Source organism: Apteryx rowi, unplaced genomic scaffold (assembly GCF_003343035.1).
Source record: "Apteryx rowi isolate R43461 unplaced genomic scaffold, aptRow1 scaffold_339, whole genome shotgun sequence".
NCBI lineage: Eukaryota > Metazoa > Chordata > Aves > Apterygiformes > Apterygidae > Apteryx > Apteryx rowi.
In genome coordinates, this window is record NW_020449852.1 from 268585 (window position 1) to 288380 (window position 19796).

A 19796-nucleotide genomic window follows, 5' to 3' on the forward strand; every position below is an offset into this window, starting at 1 on the left:
CCCGGCAGCTGTTGGACGCGGCCGGAAGTGCCGCCGCCGCCGCCCGCGCCAGCATGGCGGAGCCGCCGCCCCCGGAGCTGGCGGACCGGGATACGCGGGACAAGCTGAGCCTGTGGGACCGCCGCCCGCAGCCCGCGGCGCCGCTCAGCGACCGCCAGACGGACTCGGTGCTGGAGCTTAAGGCGGCGGCCGAGAACCTCCCGGTGCCGCCTGAGGTGAGGGGCGGCGGCGCGGCCCCGGCCCTAGCGGCTCTGCCGGCCGCGAGGCGCCACGTCGCCCGGCGGCGGCCCGGCCCCGGGGTGCCCGGGGCTGCGCGGCCGAGGGGCCGGGGCCGGGCGGGCCCCTCCCGCGGGGCTCGCTGCGCGGCGCCCCGCGCTCTCCCCTTTCCCCGCGGGGCTCGGGGTGTCTCGTCTGCAGCGCGGTGCCTTCGCCCGTCTTGGCGGCCGAAGCCGCCCTCCGTGCTCGTCGCCCGGTTTCTCCTTCTTCCGTAGGCCCTCTTCCTTCCCCTCTCCCGGGTGCTGTGTCCAGCAGTGCTCGGTGCAGTGCCTGCCCACCCCTGCTCGCAGGGGGGTTCACAGGCAGTTTTTGCAGCTTCTCTCCTAAAAGAAAATCCGAGGACTGTTCATGGGCTCCTCGCACTGGTCGTGTTCGCTAACTAGTTCCCTTAGTTCGTCAGGGTTTGTCCTCTTGAAGTTGAGCGCTTTGACCACAGTCACCTTTCTCATCCTTTTAACTTGGTCCAAATCAATTCATAGCTACTGTGAGAGCAATGTCACTTTCTGTAACAATTTAAGAAAGATTTAGCATGCCATATACAACTAGTAATAGTGGTGAAAAGTCTGTCCATCCATTATTACAATGGAAGACATGATCTCCCATACAGTTATAAAACATTAAAGAAACCCTGACAAGTTGGTGAGTTATTCATGAATGCTTCCTTGCTGTGATCTCTGCAAGGGGAGGAGGAATGAAATGTTTGCATTTCTTTGCCATGCTAAAATCAGCATTGTATTGATTTGCATTGGGAAACAATTGTTTAACRAGAGGGAAGTTAATCTAATTTGAGATAAAATTGGCTTTTATTTAAGCAGCTCAGTACAATGTTAAGCTATACTTGTGCATTATAATATTTCCTTTACTTCTTGGTTCCTGTAGAAAATTAGTGGCAAAGTGTATTTAAGTGCTGTGAATATCCTGCTAGGAAGTCAGGCTTGCCTGCTTTCTTGCTATTAAACAGTATTACATACTTACAGTTCTTCTTACACACCACTCTGAATATATTTAATTTCTTGATGCAAATCAGAATAGTGAGGAAAAAACTATTCTACCAAAAGAAAAAAAGACATATTAAGCTCTCAATAGCATGTTTAAGATCCACTAGTTAAACGTACAGGAAGTTTTTGATTTGCTTTCAGAAAAGACTGTTTACAGCCTTTGTAACTTGTCTTTTTTCATGAGAGGTTTTCTATTTGAAAAGGATTGTAACATAAGTTATAGTACCAGAAAGTTAACAAAGTTGGGTGCCAACAAGTGTTTGAAAGTTTCAATAACAAAGGGAGGGTAAAACCATTCCTTCTTGAAATACAGCTGTTTGGTTTCAGAACCTGTTCTGTTCAGAATTTCCGGTTTCTGTCTTCTGTAAGCTGTTTGCAGCTGTAGGAAAGTAAATGCTGGCAGATATCCAAAATGACTGTAGAAGAATGTCCTGCTATTGGAGGATGTTCTTAAGGATCTAAAACACCTTTACAACAAGGCAGTTACTGCATTTTACAGTTAGGACAGCTGGAATGTCATGAAGTTTGAGGGCTTCAGGCAGTCTTGGCTCCTGCTGAAGTGCATTGGGGTGGTGGCTCTCAGCTTTTTAGAAAAAATAGGCTCTGATTCTCTTTACAAGAGAATTAATTCTTGACTTCATGATTAGGGTCCTGCCTACTCAATTTTTACTTCTGGAAATATGATTGAAATCTCAGTTCCATTATTGGTGACTATTCATCCCGACTCCATTTTTTTCACCCAGAAACATTTTGGGGTGGTATATGTGGAAATTGAAAAAGATAGGTCAAGTTCTCAAATATTTGAAACACTGATCGGTCTTTCTTTACCAGACTAACGTTCTCAGACAATGAATATTTTACTAAGCAAGAATTTTACTAAGTGAGTAATTTTCTAGAGAGATACAAGGATTTGCTTCTCTTTTCATTCGTTTTTAGTGTTTTCTGTTTTTCTGTTGCTCATGTTCTCAGCAACTCAGAAAACATCCTTTAATTGTCAGTGAACCAAAGGGTATTATGCTAATTAAAATGATGTAACAGTATTTCATTTCTTGAACTCATTTTGCAATATAAACTAATAAAGTTTCCAATTATATTTAAACAAGATTACTCTGAAGTTACTTTTTCTGTATTTTTCCTGCTTAAAAAAAATTGTTGTGGCTAATAACTCCTATTCAGCAGAGCCTTTCTAGAAGAACCTTTCTTTTTAGCTTAACTTCTTCATTAGAAATGTTTGAAAGAATATGCATGTCCTCAATAAGTTCTAGCATTGTTAAGCCTTGAATTTTCTCTGAATACCTGGCAAAAAATTCTGATGGTTCCTGTACTGTGGTGGTGTTGCACAGTGCAAACAATAGTGACATTTGTTTTTGCTTCTACATGAGTTCTGAATTCTTCTGTGTTCAGATACTTTAGTGCATTTGTCTGGATATATAGCTAGTTCAGCTGGAGATTAATGTATACTTCATCAGTATGTCAGGTACCTGTACGTTCAGTTTTAGTTCTTTAGACAAACATATACTAATACAAAATGCCATTTAATGTTTTCTGAGTGTAACGGAAAAAATTTGTTAGGTATTTTTGAATATATTGGTATGCTGGCTGTTGGTTTATTGTTGCATAGGTTTATAAAATGTCCATTACATTTTTTTTTTTTTTTCAAAACGAAATGTGATTTTCTGAAGTTAATGCTGTGGATTGAGTTTACTGTAGTTGAACTGAATATAATTATTTTTAGTAAGTCATTTAACTAAAGTTTGTGGATTTTCATGAGCAGCTTCCAATTGAAGATTTGTGCAGTCTAACATCGCAGTCGCTAACTGTTACACTGACGGCCGCAGTGCCAGAATCTACAGAGGATGTTCTCATGAAAGGATTTGCCATACTGGGAATGGAGGATGAAAGAATTGAAACAGCACAGCAGGTAAATGATGCTGAATCTCCTCAAAGTTACTGTAATCTTTTTCAGAGAACAGGAATTTCTGCGTCTCCTGCCTAGCTTTTGGTGGTTTAGTTAAATTATTTTATTAGTGTTCAAGGTATAAGAAGAAACTTAGAAAAAAAAAAGTTGATGTCTTAGCTCTGAAGTAACAGATACTTTCCCCTTTTTGAGTGGAGTCTTATGTGAGGGTAAGGCATCACTTCAGTAAAGTGACGTTGSTCATAATAGACAAAAATCTCTTTCTAGTGTAACAGCCTTGTTCCTATGCAAATAAGATCCAATGAAATTCAATCTTTCCTGTTTAGCTTAGTGGTGGAGTTATTCTTCTGTTTCTTCCTTAGCAATTAAGTTCTTAAATCTCACTATCTTTATCAAGAGAAATGGTGCAGTTCATTTTCTGAATTTCTGTTTCATAGACTTTTTTTTTCTAACTTATTGCACATAAGATCTGTGCTGTTGACACCATAAAATCTCTTCTAGTTCTTCTCATGGTTTGCTCAACTACAGACACAGATGGATCAAGATGAAGGTGCAAAGTACAGGTATGTATTCTTCCTCATTTGTTTTCACTGTAAACAATTTAAACCTCAAAGACCTTCATCTTGTCTGTATAATGTTAGCACACATTCAAATTAAACTGTCGGTAAATGTATTGGAACAGCTGAAGTTATTTCCTTCCCACAGCTGTATGCCCCATCCTGAAGGCTGTTGGCCTTGTGACAGGGCAGTTACAAGGAACACAGATTTCTTTCTGACCTGCCCAATGATATATTAAGACAAATTAAAATTAGTTTTGACTTATAGGCTGGACTGTAGACAATGGCAGTTTAAGGACTATCACATGCCTTTTCAACAGCTGCTGTCAAAATGGCATCCTGTGATGGAGAGACTGGGTAAATGGGTGCAGATATCACAGTTTAGTTCACCAGTGGCTATGTCTGTGAGTCTGTATTCACATTCCCAGCGTTCTTTGACACATTGCTCAGCTCCGCTTTTGGGGCATGGCATTCTCATCTGKTTCTGTCTAACTGACTCTTCCACCAGGCTCAGAAGAACGCCTTCACACTGACTTTCACATTCTCAAGAGTCTTATCTGAAGCATGACTGAATGGCTCAGCTAAATCTGCTAATGGCTTTTATGAAAACTGACCTGTATTTTGAAACTTTAAGAACTTTCCCTGCTGTATTCCCCTGTCCTGTTTTTGTGCTTTAATCTGATCTGTCTCTTCCCTTCTTGTTTTGATGTTTGAGCATGTTATTTCCTAAAATCAGAGATTTAAGCTTATACTGAGTTCAGATCATTAACAACCTAAAAAAAAAAAGAGGGCATCTGTACACTTGGCATTTGTAATGCATACAGATACTTTGGTGTATCATGGGTGCAGGGTGGTTTGTAGGATGGCAATTCTGTAATTACCTGCAGGAGGAAAATGAGTTATTTCTCTGCCTGTTGTACACTAAAGGTTTGCATGAGACAGAGTTGTGGTTTTACATACTGCTTTGTACATGGCAAGGTAGAACACAGTGGTTTCACCTGTCATCCAGGAGTAATTCATTTTAAAWTATTTCTTATTTAAATGTTATGCTTGGCAAATATTTAATAATCGTTTAGAGTTTATATCTGTATTGAGCTTTAGACAGACTTGGCGACATTAGATACTGAACCTTTTTGATTTCAGCCTCTTTCAATCCTCATGATAACTTTTGAATCATCTGGTTAATTGCAGCTACTTTAGAAAAGTAAAATTCATTTCTAAATGGAAATTAAAAGTTGTATAGAAGAAGAAACCCAAATTAACACCCCTATTGAAAGCAAGGCAGGTAGAATTTAGCTGTTAGCAGTAGCCTGCAGTGGTCAGCATGTTTGTGCTGCTCAGTTAGACAGTGTGTGCACTAGTCTCTAGACTAGTCTCTAGACATGCTGCTGCTTTCTGGGTAGGCTTGCTATAAGGGATATCAGGGAACCAGAGTTACTGCAGTGGCTGTTCCGAACCCTATGGCTTTACATCTGCAGGTCAGGAAGTATCTGCTCATTGTGCACACTTGCTTCGTGCAAGTGGTCTTTTTTTCCCCAGAACTGGTTTCTCTCAGGGAAAGATAGTGCCAGTGTCACTGTAGGCTGTTGAATTTGCAAATATGGAAAGTGTAATTTTACTTTTGTTATCTTTTGGTTCTCTTTCTCTAGACAGATGAGGGATTACTTGTCTGGGTTTCAGGAGCAGTGCGATGCTATACTGAATGATGTGAATAGTGCCCTTCAGCATCTAGAGTCATTGCAGAAACAGTATCTTTTTGTGTCGACAAAGACAGGAACACTACATGAAGCCTGTGAACAACTTTTGAAGGAGCAGGTAATCTTTGCTGGGAGGGTTGCTGGAAGCTTCTAAGGTGCGATAAAGTAAAATTCCTTTTTCTTAGGCTGAAGAAACTTGTGAGTTGTGGTGACAGTCCCTCCTTTGTGTGGGACCCCATCAATGTGTTTCACCTCCAGCTGGAGGGTCAGGCTCTCTGTGTAAAAYGTTCAGTACATGTTGATTTACACTTTAATCAAGAAGGGTAGCTAGCTGATGAGGGCTTCTGTAATTGATGCCTGACAAGTATTGAGATTAGTAATTCATATTACTTACAGGAGTATTTTGAACTGTTTTTTTTGCAAGGAGAGAGGKTTTTTTTGTTTTTTTTTTTTGAAGTTACCAGCTTATCTCCTAGATATTTTCTTTTTCCTCATGAGTTGTTCCAACAGTAGTATAATGAAGATGCCTTTTTAGGTCTCAAAATATTGGTGACATAAGGTTGTTGAAGCATGGTCCAGCATGAATCAAAATCTAAGCCTTTCAGAGCTTGTCATCATAAGAGATCCTGCTTCAAAACCAGTCTTAATTGTTGCTTTTCTGGGGGGGGGAGGGGGGGGAGCATCACAGAACTTTGTTGTCATCTTTGCTTTTACTCATGAACTGCTGAATCATTTTAAATACTGTATGAATGCACTTAATAAAGCAGAAACTCTAAATAGTAGAGACATCGCATTCTTAATAGGTAGGAATGAACCTGTTAACAAATCATAGTGAAATCAGAACAGGTCTATGTTTTAAAAAAAGAAATATCTTGTAATAGAATGATGCTAGAGAAGATGCTTTTGTTGTCTTTTTGGAGAACGGAAACAAGCAAATTTTTGTTAGTATGTGCTGCCTTCATCCCCAGCTGCTGTGGTAACTGTACATCTTTGTGGAAATAGAACCAGTTTTCCAGGATAGCTGATAGAAGAAAGGCCTCAAACTCTTAAGTCAGAATTAGAAACACTAGCCAAAGTCTTGAAATTGGTTGTGAAGTCCTCCATGTTGTAGATTGTCAGGCATTTTTGTTAAGACAAAAATACACAGACCAAAATATAGTCCCAACAGCTTTTGACCATCCTCACTGTTTGTTCTACATGCTTCGTGACCCTTTGGAAGGTCTGCTGGATGCAGTGCGTTTGCAAGTGTGCTGTTTTGATGTACAGAGAAGCAGGGTTTGCAAGTAGATTAAAGTCTTCAAAGTTACTGTCCCTGAAAATCTACATGGATTTTTTTTTTTTGCATTTTTATGGGAGATACCCAAAAACTGGCTAAGGGAGAATTTTTAAAGGCTCCAATATTGAAATACAGGATTTCCTGAGTTCTTTGTAATACTGATGACAGGCCTGCTATTTGTGTGTGGTAGTATCTGTGGAATGCTGAAAAACATAGGGAATACACATTTTTAAATACAAATACAGTAATATGTGTTTCTCTGATGAGAGAGAGCACTGCTGTATTCTGCCATTTTTTATTGTACTTATTTGGATGCAGGTTATTTGGAGCTAGTTAACACTGGTGTGTGCTGAGAGCTTTTTATGTCTTGACTTTGGGGAGAGGGAGGCTGAAGACTTAATTTCTAAAATTTAAACTACTTGCTGGGTTACTGATTATCTTTTTTTATTGTTTTCGAATAGTCAGAGCTTGTTGACCTGGCTGAAAACATCCAGCAGAAACTTTCTTATTTTAATGAGCTGGAAAATGTTAGCACAGTAAGTAATATTTCACTTTTAATAGTCTTAAAAAGTGAAAGTATACTAATCTTTAAAACTTTAAGTAAGTTGTTTTGGTTCCTTGCAATTGATGCATCGTCTTATTTTCCAAAGAAATTGAACTCCCCTACGCTGTCTGTGAACAGTGAAGGATTCATTCCCATGCTGGCTAAGCTTGATGATTGTATTGCATATATTTCTTCACATGTAAGTAATTCAGTATTGGTTTTAGTTAAATCTTAATACTATTTCAAAACCATCTATTGAAACTTTTTGTTTTTCTTTTCCTGCAAAATAGTCTCTTTGCTAACTACAGTAAGAAAGCAAAGATGGCAGTTTATACAATTGAGGTATTTTAACTGAATATACTTACTATTCTTCTGCTTAATATTTATGAAATACCACTTTCAGTTTGTACAAACCAACATTTCTAGCTAGTAAACAAGTATCTTAAGTTTTGATAAATTTTGCAACTGTCTTTTATTGTTCATATTTAAAATGGATTTCTTATTTCTTACAGCCAAACTTTAAAGACTATCCTGTATATTTGACCAAGTTTAAGCAATGCCTTTCTAAAGCTATGCACCTGATCAAGACATACACTGTGAACACACTRCAGAACCTCACAAGCCAGTTAATGAAAAGGGTAAGGCAAATCAGTAAGTGGTAACTTGAGCTGTACTGAAATGTCTGTTGTAATACAGATAGTTTTCTTCTCTATTGTTTTTTGGGGAGGGGAAGGAGGAGGAAGGGAGGTGTCAGCAGTTGCATGTGAAAATAGGTCAGTTCTGTCCTCCATACCACAGTGCTTGTATTGATTGGCCAAGTTGCAGCCATATCTGACAGAGGCATAGTGATGAGTACAAGATTAAAAAGTTCCTGCAAATTGAAGGCTTGGTACATGAGCAGTAACTTCACTGAAGGCCAGGAATGGGTAAGCATGCAAGTTAAAACTGCTGAGAGGCAGCAACCAACTGGTCCAGAGAGCATGTTTGCCTGAACCAGTTAGCGCCCTGGTTACTGTGCATCAGCCATAGTCTAAGCTGCCTGTGCTGCCAAGTGAGGAGGGTGTGCAAGAAACATTTGAACACTGCGGAGATTCCACTTTGGAGATGCATCACAGGAGACATGGAGCGTTGCAGGGAATACTTGAAGGATGAAAGCAAGAACAGGGGAATTGCAGGATAAAACCTGTTTAAAACCAAAAACCTGAGAGTTCATGATGTGACTCTTCTGGTATCAGACGGCAAGTATTTTGGGATAAGTTTGCAATGTTTTGTGCTATCTGCAGAGTAACTGTGGCAAGTTCCTGCTGGTTTTAGCAGTGTCTTTYGGTCAGTTTTAAAATAGTAACGATGTTTGAGAGTCGCAGGGAAGAGGTAGGTGATTGACTCCCACTAACTCCAATGGCAATAGGGACATTTTTTTGGTCTCATAAAAACTTTATTAGTAGTGCTGCAGTATCTTAGCAGAGGATAAGGAGGAGAATGAGTTATCTCCTTCTACTTGCTTTCTTTCTTTTTCCAATTAACTGTTGTGTGCTTTGTGCTCAGACCTATTATAACTCAAAGTAAGTGTCATGAGGGATAACCAGTGAAACTGAAAGGTGCTAAAATTGAGAACTGATACAAATAAAGAGTTTTTAGACAATATTCATGGAAACTATTGCTAAAGGATACTCTTGGATTAAAGACCTTGGTTAATTGGCCCTGAATGTTGTCGATGTTTGGTACAAAACTAATTTCTTAATTTTTTTAAAAAAGTATTGTAGTTTAGTGCTGTAGGTGCAGGACTTGGCTTGATGCCACTGGATTGCTATGGCTGAGTTGAGTTCAGGTGAGATTGGATATATCTAAGCATGTCTACAGAAAGTAATTAAACCTCTCACTTCTGGGTTTGAACTGCTGCTTAGTTATTGAAAGTCAAGGAGAAAACCTCTCTTAGGAGACAGATGACCTCCCCCTTACTAGCTACATGGATTTTGCATATTTTGTTGAAACATCTAATTTGTGCTTCTGCTGGAAGTGGAGTACTGAACCAAGTGAGATTTCAGTTGTGATCAGGTGATGTGATTTCCTATTGGAACACAAAAGAGGTCTGGTGAGAACTGCAGAGGGGCTGATGAGGTCTTGACATTCTTCTTTGTTATTCCTGCAATGTGAACTTTGGGAATTTTGTTGCGTTTGTAGAAGGGGATGGTCAGGTTGATCGTAGAATGAAGGGAGGAGTGGGGGAAGGTGGAAGAGTTTTCCTGTCCTCACTAYGTTTAAAGGGAGAGGTGCTGTTGTTTCTCTGTAGGTTAGTAGGCATAAGGGGAAGAAAGCCTGGCAGCTGTCTTGGGTCTCTGCTTGCTCTGCTTTGTTAGTGCTAGAATACATTCAAGTCTTAGTGGTCCACCTAGCTAAGCTGAGGAGCTGCAGGGGCTGCTGCCTCAAAACCTGGCATTCCAGTTGAAACTTACTTCTCAGCTCCAAGACTGATGCATAAAAGAGAGATTTCTGTCCTATTTCAGTTCTACTGATTGTTGCAGTTTAATCTGTGGAAGTGTAGCAGGTCCAGGGAAAATCATTATCTCTAATGGAGAATGCAGTAATTACTGAAAGTGTTACTTCTGCTGTTGAGACCTTTGGTTGAGTCTTTGGTTTTGTTATGGGTTTTGTTCTTCCATCTGGCTTTATCAGAGTTCTGAAACAAGCATGTCTTTCTGGGTGGAAAGCAGTGAAGAGTTATTCAGCTGACAATATAAATGTGAAGAACCCATTTCCTGTTTTAGAGCCTAATTATCTCAGCCAGTTGTTACTAGAAGCCAAATACAGCATTTTCCTTTTTTAATGAATTACTCATCTCTTCTTTTAGGATCCTTCAGCTGTGCCAAATACTGACAATGCCTTCACACTGTTTTATGTAAAATTCAGAGCAGCTGCTCCCAAAGTCAGAGTAAGTAGACTGGTAACTAATTGCTAATGGGGAAGCCATGAAAATGGGTTTTAAATTCATTACTGGTGAATGCAACGATTGTGTATTAGCTGTCCATGAAAAAAGAATTTTCCAAACTACTTTCCAATGATCAGAGAAATTTGATTACTGATGATTCTTTTTTTTCTCTTTATTGACTAGACTCTTATTGAGCAAATAGAGCAAAGATCTGAGAAAATGCCAGAGTGAGTATGTCTACATAATTTATTTTCAAATATTTTAACTTTTGAAAGTCTTTATATTTTGTTAAAACGCTGTGTTTAACATATACTTCATTTAAAAGAAAGTTTTAAAATTTGAAAATCTAAAAACCTTAAAATTTTCAAGTTACATAATTGTAGACTTGAAAGAGGATATTATAATGAATGTTGTGCTTAACAGGAAATAAGCCTCAGTATGCAGTTACTGTTTTAATTTCTGGTTTGTTTGGCCAGGTATCAACAACTTCTCAATGAAATCCATCAGTGTTACCTCGACCAGAGGGAGCTTTTGCTTGGTCCAAGTATCGCTAGCACTGTTACGGAATTAACCAGTCAGAACAACAGAGATCATTGTGCTCTGGTAGGAAAAATAGTGGTGTGTTTTGGGTGTGTTGTTATATTTTCTTTTTTTTTTCTTCTCTCTCAGCAGAATTCATTTGTTTAATTCAACTGCTTACATGTAGAATTGTCAGTTTTGTTTACGATTTTAAATCATGTGAATTTTTTGTTAATATTTTCAGGTAGTGTTGTGTGTTTTGTGGAAGATTCCATATTCTATTTGTGAAAGATTCTTTTTGTGGAAGATTCTTCTGTATCTGCTCTGAAACAAACCTCACAAAGGGGTGTTTGCAAAAACGTAAACTGTGTTAAATTTTACGAGAAACAAAAAGGAACAGCAGCTGCACAATGAGCTTTTTTTGGCTAATAAAATCTTCTAAGTCCTTAGTTTGATACTTGATCTGAGTAATTCTGAATTCCACAAAACTTCAGTTTAATCCTAGCTGTAGTAATAGTGTCTGTAATGCTTCCTTCAGTATTGGTGCAAGGAAAATCGTTTAATAATCAAGTATATGTATTTCTCTGAATACAGGTACGAAGTGGTTGTGCCTTTATGGTCCATGTATGCCAAGATGAACACCAGCTTTACAATGAGTTCTTCACAAAACCAACACCAAAGCTGGAGTAGGTGGTACATACTGGTTTTTCTTTTACTGCGTTTAGTATTTACTGTGCTATGATAATAGCAGTCAGCATTATATGGCAAATACAGTTGTGTTGAAGTTGTTTGGTAAGAACCAGCAAGGAAAAAAAAACTTAAATTACTTTATGCTTCAGATTTTGATGTTCTTGGGGTTCTTTTTCTTCAAGCAAAGTTGATAAATTATCCATAAGTTATCTGAGTAAATGATTTGAAAGAGATAGACGCACAGAAATAGCTGTAGAAGTTTACAGTGCTACAGCTCTCAGCTGTTTTCATATTGCCTCCATGCCTAAGGTTTGCACAGTGAATTGCAGAAGTGCTTTTCATCTACTTCAGTGTAAAATTAAGTTGATAAACTTCAGCCATTTTCATCAGGGATTTAGGGTTAACGAGCTGACTTTGTAGACAAGGAATATTTGCATTTTCCTGTCTACGACCTGAACTGAAGGCAGGATAGCAGATATCTGGGAATGATGAGATCTGAATCTGCTTCACCTAGATCTGGAAGAGAGACAGGGTGTTTGTCTTTGCATAGAAATTGCATCCTAAAAGTATGATAAGCTTTTTTACAACAGAGCTTTGAAAGGTGAACAATTGAGTAGGTTGTTCCCCTTCTCCATTTTGCTGGTATGTTTTAATGACATTTAATTTTAAAATTTGGGCAGGTCATGTTCCCTTGCTATGAAGTTCATAAATAAAGCATATTCCTGTTAATATAACTGAGACAATTGTTTTGAGTGTTGCATTATCTTAGTATCAAGTCAGTGGAGTTTGAGCTGAGTAAGTGTAACCTGGAAAAAAACCTACCTGCTACCCTCCCTGTCATCTAAAACTAAAACAAAAACAGAAATGCATAGAGGCTCACTAAAAATGAGTCATACTGCCAGAGATCTAAATGATATCCAAAACCCACAAAAGACTTCAAGCCCAAGACATTCAGTGGAGTCTGGAGGAATACTCCTCTAAGCAGGAGCCTGAGAAAAGGGAGGATATTAAAACAGTCGTGGAGGAGCTAAGCTTAGGATGCTCAGAAGAACAGAACTATACTATATTTGCAGTGTCTTTAGGATCTGCTAAGTGATTACTTTTGTAAGTATGTCTCAAGTAGATAAAGTAATTCTACCCTCAGTCTGTCCCTTCTTTCTTGGGAGTATGAGTTGCTGTGGTTGTGATGCTGCTTTTTCTTTTTTCCTGCTCAGTTTAAGCGGAACTCTTTTCTGAAAAATTGAGGTCTTATGCTGGACATACTCGGGTTTAGAGGTGACCTAACTGAATTGGCTTAAGAACCCAATTTAGCTAACTTAGTTCAACTCCTGAAGTAAGTGTCCTTAATTGAAATTGGTGTAAAATATTGTTCAAACAGAAATTTCATCACTATTGCACTTCAAACCAAGAATAATAACAACTTTGGTAATTTGTGAATCTTGATGGAAAGTTGATATCCCTTGTCATAACAACCTACTTCCCTTTTTTGCTTGCATCTGAATTTTATTTTGAAAGGAATGTTTTGAAAAGTAGATACTGTATTAGGCTTTTCTTAGGTGCATAATAAATAGCCTCTTTTTTGTAAAATGCTGAGATGATCTGAAGAAATATTAGTTAGGTGTCTGTGTACAGGTCTAAGAGCTTACCAAAAATCTGGACAGGAGTAGAGATCTGAGATAGTGTTGTGTTTAATTAGGCTGTTGAAACTTTCTTCTTGGTTTGTGCTTTTAACTTGAGGAGAGTTACTGTCTTACCAAGTTGCTCCTAAAGCTATGGAATGCCATACGAGACGGATTCAAAATGTTTTTCCTACTAACATTTTTTGTTCATGTTCTGAAAGGAACTGAGTGTCCTTTTCAGAACATAAAGAACAAAACAAGGAAGTTTAAGGATTTTTTTATACTGTAGTAAACTAACTGTTCCAAACTGTAAATACTTAAATATCCTTACTGTTTGATACTTCCTTGTTTAAACTGGGAGATGATTTAAATTTTCAGATAATGTCAACAGCATTATCAGCTAATACRTGATTAGTAAAGGGAGCACTGGGAGTGGCAAATATAGCCTACAGTGAATATTACATGTCCTTAGTTAACGCATCATTTAAAACAAGAAATGATTATTTAACAAATAAACAGAAGTGGGAATTTTTGGTGGTGTTGCATTTTGTACTGGTTTGATAACTTCAGTTAGGTTGGAAGGTGTKTCTCACAATGTTGAGAATAGCTACCGTAGGTGCTGAGAATACTTCAGTAGAGGTTACCAAGCTTCTGTTCCTGGTTCTCATAAACTATTGAATACTTGAAATTGGATGAGACTTTTCTCAAGGGGGGAGTGGGGATATGGTTCTGAGCTCAGCAGGCACATTTCTTTATGCAGAAGCCAGGTAAATCAATTTGCAACATCTTCCCCTTGTGATAGGTCAAGCGTTCTTTTTGTTGATGAATTCAAAACTCTACCCCAATTTTAAGTGATTGGTATTCTGTATCTCTTAAAAGACCTGTCAGGAGCTCAGGGGGTTGTTCATTAAGCAGCTGTTTTCAAGGACTTCTATGATACTCTGTTGCATTGCTTTCTTGCCCTCACTTTAAAAACCTTTGCCATAAAGGAACCTGTTTGTGATACAATTTTAGTTTGGTATTTTGAGATCCTGAAAGTGTGGCTTATAATGCTATGTTTTATTTTTTCTTCACAGTGAACTCTTGGAGAAGTTGTGTCTTTCATTATATGATGTTCTGAGGCCAATGATCATCCATGTTATTCATTTAGAGACTCTGTCTGAACTCTGTGGGATTCTCAAAAATGAGATGCTTGAAGATCATGTACAGAACAATGGTAACTCATAGGCGGAATCTGATTGTTTTTAGCTGTCTTCCTAATTGATGATAAAAAGTGTTATTGAATTGCAGAGGCAAACTCCCTGGATTTTTTGTTTTGTTTTCTAATGGGCCTTAAATATCTCAATGATGAGATAAGGTTATTTTAAATAAATTGTTTCTCTATTTATAATAGAAAGATCTGTATTTTCAAGGTCTTTGTTTTATCTTTATTTAAAGTAATACACTGGTGTTGTAGAGTCCTATTACCTATAAACTGTACTAATGCAAGCAGCCTTCCAGCCAGTGTGTATACATGTATCAGGGTTGATTTAAATGGATCTTTTCAAGTAAATAAATTGCTATAGTTGACCCATCCATGTAGAGCCTTCTGTATACATGATGATGAAACAAAAGGAATTCAAACCTATTTGGAGGTGTGTCTTTTCTTTTTCTTTTTTTCCCTCTTTCTCTCTTTCCTTGACATAGCGGTTCCCATGCTAAAGATTGTGATGTTAGCAGAGGGGTTATGTAATTGATAGAAACTTCAGAGTTTTGAAAGTGTTCCAAGTTCATGGTCTCATAGAAGTGGGCTGACCATCATTAAAAGTCTGGTAACTCATTTTCTTGGTATTACCAATGTATAATGGAATCATTTCACAGTCCTAACTTTGAACAAGCAATGAATAGAAGTCACACTTGGTAGCTGGTATATAAAACTCATCTCCCAACTGGCAGAGAAACTCATCTCGGAAACTGTGCAGGTATCATAAATTGTTCATTTTCCTGCAAGTACAATTGTAACACTATTGGGAATGAGGAAAAAGTTGTAGCATAGTCTTTAGGCTAATCTTAAGGAGAGACTTTCTACTACTAAAATTTAGGTGGATACAATAGTTCTAAAGCTGGACTTGAGCTGCTCTGGGTCATCTGTTCTACTGGGATAGGTAGATGAGTTTGCTTGTCAATTCTTGACAGGCACCCTGCAGACACTGGGTATGATAAAACCAAAGAAGCACATAGGTTTGGTATCCAGGCAGAAATGCTGCTCTTATGCTTCTAGTTCTGATAACTCTTTCAAATAATCTGAAAACTTAACATGGTGGCTGAGGTTTTCAGTTTGAGATTGAATTTCCCCAGTCTGATGAAAATTTAGAGAGTTGAAGTGACTCCAAAATGAAGTTCTGTAATTCCTGATATGTCACAAATTTATTTGCATGCTGCTGTTTCAAAAATGTTCTGACTTCTGCAGCAGATCACTTTTGTGACAGTTCTATGTGAGATACTTAAACCTTTGCATTCATAAAATTGTTTTTGTAATGAAATTAACAAATTTGTGTCTTTTTTTTTCAGCTGAGCAACTGGGTGCATTTGCTGCTGGTGTCAAGCAGATGTTAGAGGATGTACAAGAGCGTCTTGTCTACAGGACACACATTTACATTCAGACTGATATCATAGGTTACAAGCCTGCTCCAGGGGATCTTGCATATCCTGACAAGTTGGAAATGATGGAGGTATCAGTTTATATGTTGTCCTTGATTTTTTTTTTTTTTTTAATAGACAGTATATACAGTTGTGTAGTATAGTGCATTGCAGATGTTTTTTTTCAGTTCTTACCTGTGGGTAGTATTACTGGCACCATCAAAGTGGCATCTGCTGATTTTAAATTATGACCCCAAACTCAGTGTCAGAGAACACTTTACATCCAGCTCAGCAAAACTGGCCGTAGTTCTCACAGTTAACAATATTATCTAAACTAGAAGCTTGTAAATTTTCCTTTCACAATAGTAATTTTTTATTTACTTTCATGAGTAGCAGCTATTACTAGATATATGGTTTTTTGGTTTTTATTTTTTTTAAGAGAGAAGCTTAGACACGCACAGTTAGCTACAGGTGTGTTTTCAGAATTACTGGTCAGCTAGTGTTTGGTATGCATGTGTGCAYACTATGCACAGATGGACTTGGGGAGAGGTTTGGTTGTACCTTTAGATAACTTAACAGGTCAGCAATGGTTTCCAGTAACCTTTTTCAAGCTCTTATTATTAGCCATTTTAGTAGTCATTCTAAGCCCTCTGAGTCGATGTTCCTATTGAAAAGAATCATACTAATTCTATTTATTTTAAATGGTGAATACTAAAGTGATAAAAGATTTGAGAATGAAACTACTCACAGAATAAAATAAGTGGTCAATGAAGGTCCTTAAATTAGTTTTTGACTAAAGCAAACTGCATTTGATATGCAGCTGAAAGCTAGTATTACATGGAAGGGATTAGGCATACTAAAAATCCTCCAAAACAGCAGTTGCCATTCATTTCATAAAAAGAGACCTGATCTATTGAAGGATTGAGTTGACTAAGAATGGCAATTCTGGCATGGACTAGTAAGACTGGGACTTTGTTCCTCTGTTCTGCTCTTAGTGCTCAGAAAATTGTAGGATTTATTTGCAGCTGACCAGTCAGCAGAGAAGCTGTTACTTGACTTCAGAATCAGAGCTTTTCTTTCCTGTAAAGCTTGTTTTATATTTATTGCCCGTGGTCTGGAAGAAGTTAACATTGTATAACTGTACCTTATTGTTTGCAATTCTCGCTTCTAACCTGACAGGCATTGTGAGAACTTTCTCAGTGTTGAGTTCACATTGCTATAATCTTGTCTTTATATACATTTAAAACTGTTATGTTAAAATTTATCTTTTGGTGATTATAAATGAGATTCATAGGTTTTTAGGAAAGCACATAATCCCTAAGCTGGTGAGTTTTATGGAATCCGTGCATTTTATTCTGAAAGTTTAATGACTAATAAAAGTTCTTAAAGAAAAAGCCAAAACAAGTAATTGAAAAGCCCACCATGCAAAATACAGCTAAATGTGATCCCTCTCTTCGTGATGGATGGTGATCAAAAGTTATACTATTAAAACTGTTAGGACTGCAGTGTTTTTTTGTTTTGTTTTGTTTTCCCCTAAACTTGCATCAGTATAACTGGAGAAAAAAAAGATTGTGAGAATTTTATAATGTTAGTTATACTTGTGCATAACTAGGCAAGCAGTGCAGCATCCTAGTCTACACCAGGCCTTATTTTCTGATTAGGGTTCTATGACCATTCAGTTAGGGAGAAGAAGAAAATGAGTTTTACAGTTCATTCTAGAGAGAGAAATATGGTGTTCTTTGTATGTCTTCGTAAGACTCTGTTTTTCACCTGGTTTGGGATTCATTTTGCTGCTTGATTGCTTTTAAACATTGAAACTTTCGTATTTAGGGAGACCTTTTGTCTGGATAACTAAATTATTAAAATGTTAAAAGCACAGGGCAGAGCTATTTCTTATGCTGTTCTGCTCAAATATTAATGCAGTTCTTTCCTCATTCTTGCTGTCTGTAGCTGCTTTGAAGCAGGCCAATTGGTGAAAAAGGTTGAAGTATAAAAATGTTGARTAATGTTAGGAAAGCTTTTTGTTGAACTCCTGCAGGGAGTAAACTAGAGAGCACTTCAGGGCTATCTGCACATAACGTTTATAGGAATAAAGCCATCATGGAGATTATCTGTATGAAATCCAATTAAGCGTTGAATTGGGTTCCCCTGGTTTGAACTTCTGTTTCTAGGTGCTTGACTGGTTAATCTTTATGGATCAGTAAAAATGGGCAAAATGGAAAGAACTGCACTTTACACAGATCTGTATAATGCTTCTGAGTCTTAAATTGATGTTAACATGTTTCTGCTACTGTTGTAGAAGCTGTCTTTGCTGTGTTTTCATTTCTCTAAAATACTGGTGATCTGAATGTAGCAGACTTCTTTTACAATTTATTACTTCTTTCTCTATTATAAATAGAGAAATATAATGGTTCTTAAAAAAAAAAAAAATTACACGGTATTTTTCTTTGCAGCAAATTGCACAGAGCTTAAAAGATGAACAGAAGAAGCTGCCATCTGAAGCTTCGTTTTCAGATGTCCGGCTAGAAGATCCAGAGTCCTGCAGCTTAGTTAAATCTGGTATGTCTTGAAATATATTTGCATATCACACTGCCAAATTGATGCATAAAGCTTATGGTGAGTGAGCATTAACTTGAACCATCAGTGAGAAACTTGCATGTATCTTAAAGAGTTAATTTCCCAGAGAACTTCAGATTTTGAGAGGTAAACTTTGTCTAGGGGTTGTTAACTTTTTGGAATGAGGAGAAAATTAATTTTATGTTTTTGGTGGCTGTGACATTTTCTTGTGCTGCAGTGTAATCCATTCTTTGCAGCAACTGCTTCTGTAGTTGACAGCATCTATTATACTTTGTATAAAAGTGAGCTTCTATATTACCTACTGCAAAATGCCCCTGCCACCAAGATGTGTACTTAAGGATGTTCCTGTTTGTTAACTGTGCTAAGATGAGAAGGTTGGTTTTGGTTTGTCAAGCAAAATTCATTTGTTAAATGAATACTTCAGGTATTCAGGAGTGGTTTTGTGTGTGCCTTTAACTGGAGAAGTGACTTTTTCCTTTGAATGTGTTTATACTTACTAAAACCAGCTAATAGTTTTAGCTATTGCAGTAATTCATGATACAGTCCTTGACTTTTTAAATATCTGTGACCCTTGTGTCTGTAAATTACAGTGAACTGGGAGCAAATTCCATGGAATTTGGTTCATTTAATGTCAGTCATTTGAGTGTTACAACCCTTTAAATATATGTCTAAGATCTGTGAAGAATTTCTCCTTTTATTTTATCATTTGTCAGAATGGTGGTGTTTCCCAGCAGCATTTTTCTTAGTTCTTTTTCAGCTGGTTCTCGTATTTCTTTTGATTACCTGGCAGTTTCTTGCTTTTGGCTTGCAAGGTGTGCACAGATCTTGCTGGCTATTTTGAGTTAAGAGTCCACAAACCCTGTGAAGAGCAGGGTTCATATGCCGCATGCCCAGCCTGAGGCAAGTAGCAAGTCACGCAGACCCCACCAGCCTTCAGGAGAAGGGAGGAACCTATATGATGTCCTTCATCCCATTCTAAGATCTCCGAGATGATGGGGATTAGTCGCCCCTCAGAGGTGTGCCTCTCCCTTTTCAGTGCCTGCAGAAGGAGCTGAAGTGACTAGCAGGTAGCTTAGGAACCTCAGACAGAACACCCAAGGTCTGACAGACCTGTGACAATAACTTTTTTATTGCAAAAGGGGGAAGGATATTACTGGATTATTTTTAGACAATTCCGCACATTGACCACATAAACAACTCACAAGGGCTTATTACATCAGCAGGTGAAACTTTTAACTTTTTTGAATGTTGCGAATAGGAATCAAGGCTTTCATGCTATTGGCTCAGCCATTTCCCAACATCTAAGGGGAAAATGAGAATAATACAAGACTTCTATCTGTCATCTTCTGGGAAAATTCATTTTGCGCATACAGAGATATTACAAAGGTTGTCCAGGAGGTGGGCTTTTTTTAATGTTTACAGAAAACCCCATGACAGAATCATTTTTGCCTTTCACAGAATCACAGAATCACTGAGGTTGGAAGGGACCTCTGGAGATCATCTAGTCCAACCCCCCTGCTCAAGCAGGGTCACCTAGAGCACATTGCACAGGATTGCATCCAGGCGCATTTTGAATATCT

At 38.1% G+C, this 19796-nt stretch overlaps 1 protein-coding gene across 1 annotated transcript in view; it reads left to right on the top strand.

Moving 5' to 3' along the window:
- Nucleotides 1-19796, top strand: part of COG3 (component of oligomeric golgi complex 3) — a 35716-nt gene continuing 15920 nt past the window's right edge. Inside the window, exons 1-14 of the mRNA XM_026072189.1 lie at nt 1-215; nt 3049-3195; nt 3694-3755; nt 5399-5564; nt 7184-7258; nt 7373-7465; nt 7779-7904; nt 10115-10195; nt 10376-10419; nt 10669-10795; nt 11306-11397; nt 14097-14236; nt 15571-15731; nt 18093-18198. Of these exons, the coding sequence (XP_025927974.1) occupies nt 54-215; nt 3049-3195; nt 3694-3755; nt 5399-5564; nt 7184-7258; nt 7373-7465; nt 7779-7904; nt 10115-10195; nt 10376-10419; nt 10669-10795; nt 11306-11397; nt 14097-14236; nt 15571-15731; nt 18093-18198 (1582 nt within the window). The 5' untranslated portion in view covers nt 1-53. The remainder of the gene's footprint in view (nt 216-3048; nt 3196-3693; nt 3756-5398; nt 5565-7183; nt 7259-7372; nt 7466-7778; nt 7905-10114; nt 10196-10375; nt 10420-10668; nt 10796-11305; nt 11398-14096; nt 14237-15570; nt 15732-18092; nt 18199-19796) is intronic.